The sequence below is a fragment of the Mytilus edulis genome, chromosome 13 (assembly GCF_963676685.1).
Source record: "Mytilus edulis chromosome 13, xbMytEdul2.2, whole genome shotgun sequence".
Taxonomy (NCBI): Eukaryota; Metazoa; Mollusca; class Bivalvia; order Mytilida; family Mytilidae; genus Mytilus; species Mytilus edulis.
In genome coordinates this window covers 57,297,929-57,301,026 of record NC_092356.1, presented here as the reverse complement: position 1 = coordinate 57,301,026, position 3,098 = coordinate 57,297,929, and the positions used below count along the sequence as shown (strand labels likewise).

Below are 3,098 nucleotides of genomic sequence, written 5' to 3'. Positions count from 1 at the left end.
CATTTTTAAAGAAAAAAATGGTGGGTTGAACCTGGTTTTGTGGCATGCCAAACCTCCCTCTTTTATAGCCATGTGAAATATAATATTAAAATGACAACTCGTAGATGAAACGCACGTCTGGCGCAAATACAAAATTTCAATCCTGATATTCATGATGAGTTTATTTATCATATATATGAAGTTCTTTTATTTGCTGCATATTGAATATAATTGTTAAATGATATTATGTTAATTGTTAAATGATAGTATGTTAATTGTTAAATGGTAGTATGTTAATTGTTAATTACCTGTATAAGGACTGGAACACAAGCCATGGTACAGGTTTTAAACGTCTGGTATAAAATATCCCTCCATATTCACCGAATATAATATAAAGCTTACATATAATCAAAATTCCCAAAGAAAATGTTTGGATATAGCATACTTTTAACATTCGTTGTAACATTTTAAATTGTCGTACCCTGTACAAACTTAAAAATGAAATCGAAACCGGAAATCCTGCTTTCTTTGTTCGATTGTTTTCCGATGCTGTTTGTTCAGTGTCAAATGATTTGCTTCTAGACTCTGAACTATTTTCAGAAATATGACTATGGCATTCGCCATCAGCTAAGTACCCTTGCTCATTTGAAATAGATTTTGAATGTTCATGTCTAACGTCATCGAAGTAGTATATCTCGGGTATCATTCCATTGTCAAGGTCAAGAAATTTAGCACAATGACACTGTTCCTGAGGCAATTCTTTATAGTCCGTTGAAGTATTTGGAGTTATATAGTTATTTTTACTGATATCGAGAATAGAATCTTCGTTTTTCATCTTCCTACTTTGTGCATTTTCTCCGAAGTTTAGAACATCATCAGTAAAACAATTTGGCTTTATGTTTAAATTGCAGGGACGTTTTATCGTCTTTGATATGGCCTGATGTTTTTCAACTGGTACCTTTCCTTCAATTACAGAAGAGTCAGAAAAACTTGTCAGTGATATCTTCCTAAAAGAACTTTCGGATTTCCTTATCTTTGGAAAGTTCAGTCGTTTCTGGTAAGTATCTAATAATGGAGAAGTTTTAAACTCCTCTCTCTTCCTAAATGAGCTGAATTCAATAAAACTTTTGCTTGCTTTCTTTGTTTCCCTTATATATTGCGATAACTGTGGTGCTCCGTATATAAAAACAGACAGTAACAGAAAAGCAAATATGGTAACAATTCCATCGTTGATTACCGGAAGCGGAAATGTAGTCACTTGAAAGCATGTCAAGATTGTACATATTACTAAAAGCACTGACTCGACGAAACAACACATCAACAACAAATTAAAATTCTTTATTTCCGGCATACCTATGTGTAATCGAGTTTGTTTTGATAAAAAGTAATGAAGTAGGGAAAAATTCCATAGTATTATCGTGTCTGGTACTTTCCAAAGGAAAGTTGAGATTATTTCTGGCATTCTCTTCAAAAGACCATACGGGTCAATCAATAAAAACGTAATGGTGCAAACTTCAGATAAAATGGCTAATACTAAAATAGTAAGCATCAGACTTTGTCGAATTAAAAGCTTGACATATTTAATAATCAAGGACATCCCATATGCATAGGCTATTAAATATACGACTGCGAATAAATAGTTATGAATGAGAAAAGCCTCATAACAACAATATTTCAAATCAGCTTCATTCGGAATACCATACACAGATTTCGGTTGATCCACCGAATTAACTGTCGTATTGTTGCTTAACATTGCTCTTGTGAAAATAAATATCAGGAAAAGTCTGTCTGACCATTTACACATTAATCACAAAGTCTGTACAATACATGTCACGTGAAACGGCCACAATTACCGGTATTAATCACTATAAAAAGTAATAAAAATGGAGTAATTTCACTAGCTCTGTCTTGACAAATATCCAGAGCATATCCTGGTCTGACGAAATTAAATATTGTTAGCTGGTTCTCACAAATTACCAAATAATTAGAGATCGAAAGAAGTGAAAACAAAGTACCCATTTACATATCAGCATTTAAGCAAAAGGAACAAACAGGTTGTTTAATTAACCTTGATAAATACGTTGTCCATTACACCACAAAACTATCAAATGTCGGTTAAATATAAAAAAAAAATACCACACTCTGTTTGCTTCTGCATCGTATCTTTAGTTTGCTATGTTGCCGGAAATACAATAATAAAGTATAAGATAATTTGTCTATAGTAATCACCGGACGCTAGACATTTACAAATTATAGCTCCTAAACGTACAACACTTAATCCATTTCAACAAATAGGTACACCCATTATATTGCATTATGGGTAATTTGGTTCCTTTGACATAAAGCTTCAGGTTTCATCAAGCTTGATGAGTTCTTAACAGTTCATCATTCGATATTAATTTGTTTCTTACAATAACGAAACATTCGGAGAAAAATTGCGGACTTAGCAACACAAAATGAGGATGTAATCGAGGGAAAATTTCTATAATGAAATTTTAACGGTCCATAACTTTGTAATACTCTTTTGATGAGTTTGATAAAGTCATAAAAAGCTGACACAAACACAATTATTCCATACATTGACGGCCACAAGGGACATTGTCTTATTACGAAACCTATCTAACATTGCTGTATAGAAATGTTACGGCCAATGCCTCAAAAAACAAATTGGAATTACAGCAGTATATACAGAGATAGCACTTACAAATGAAGTTAATCAACATTGGCAAATGTGTTTGTTGACATTTTGATTAAAAGTTGTAATGATTTCGTGTCTTATTTAGATCCGATACCTCTACAATGATTAGGGGATAAAGTTTTACATTGCATATATGTAATTATAACTCTTAGAATAGGTCGTCTGAATTTGCTGAACTTACCATTTATATAACTTATAGACTAATTCACGGGCACTTTTATTTTCCCATTGTGGAGACGTTATATAAATATAGGTTATTATGATGGAAAGAATAAATGGAACTTGTGGTCCGTGGGAACGTCCGCTTGTGTTATAATTTTGGGAAACCAATCACACAAAAGTTACGAAAATAAAAAAATGAACGTCCATCTACACTGGAAGATTACATCCAAAACGATTGAGTTGAAGATTTTTCTGACGG

At 32.7% G+C, this 3,098-nt stretch overlaps 1 protein-coding gene across 1 annotated transcript; it reads right to left on the bottom strand.

Annotated features, from left to right (window-relative positions):
* Positions 1–283: 283 nt before the first annotated feature.
* LOC139500424 (uncharacterized) lies at positions 284–1,743 on the bottom strand. The gene has a single exon (XM_071289162.1). The coding sequence runs from the start codon at positions 1,730–1,732 to the stop codon at positions 284–286; it is 1,449 nt and encodes a 482-aa protein (XP_071145263.1). The 5' UTR covers positions 1,733–1,743.
* Between the last annotated feature and the right edge of the window lie 1,355 nt (positions 1,744–3,098).

Excerpts from the sequence above, each read along its gene's own strand:
- LOC139500424 (XM_071289162.1), bottom strand. The coding sequence starts at position 1,732 with ATGTTAAGCAACAATACGACAGTTAATTCGGTGGATCAACCGAAATCT.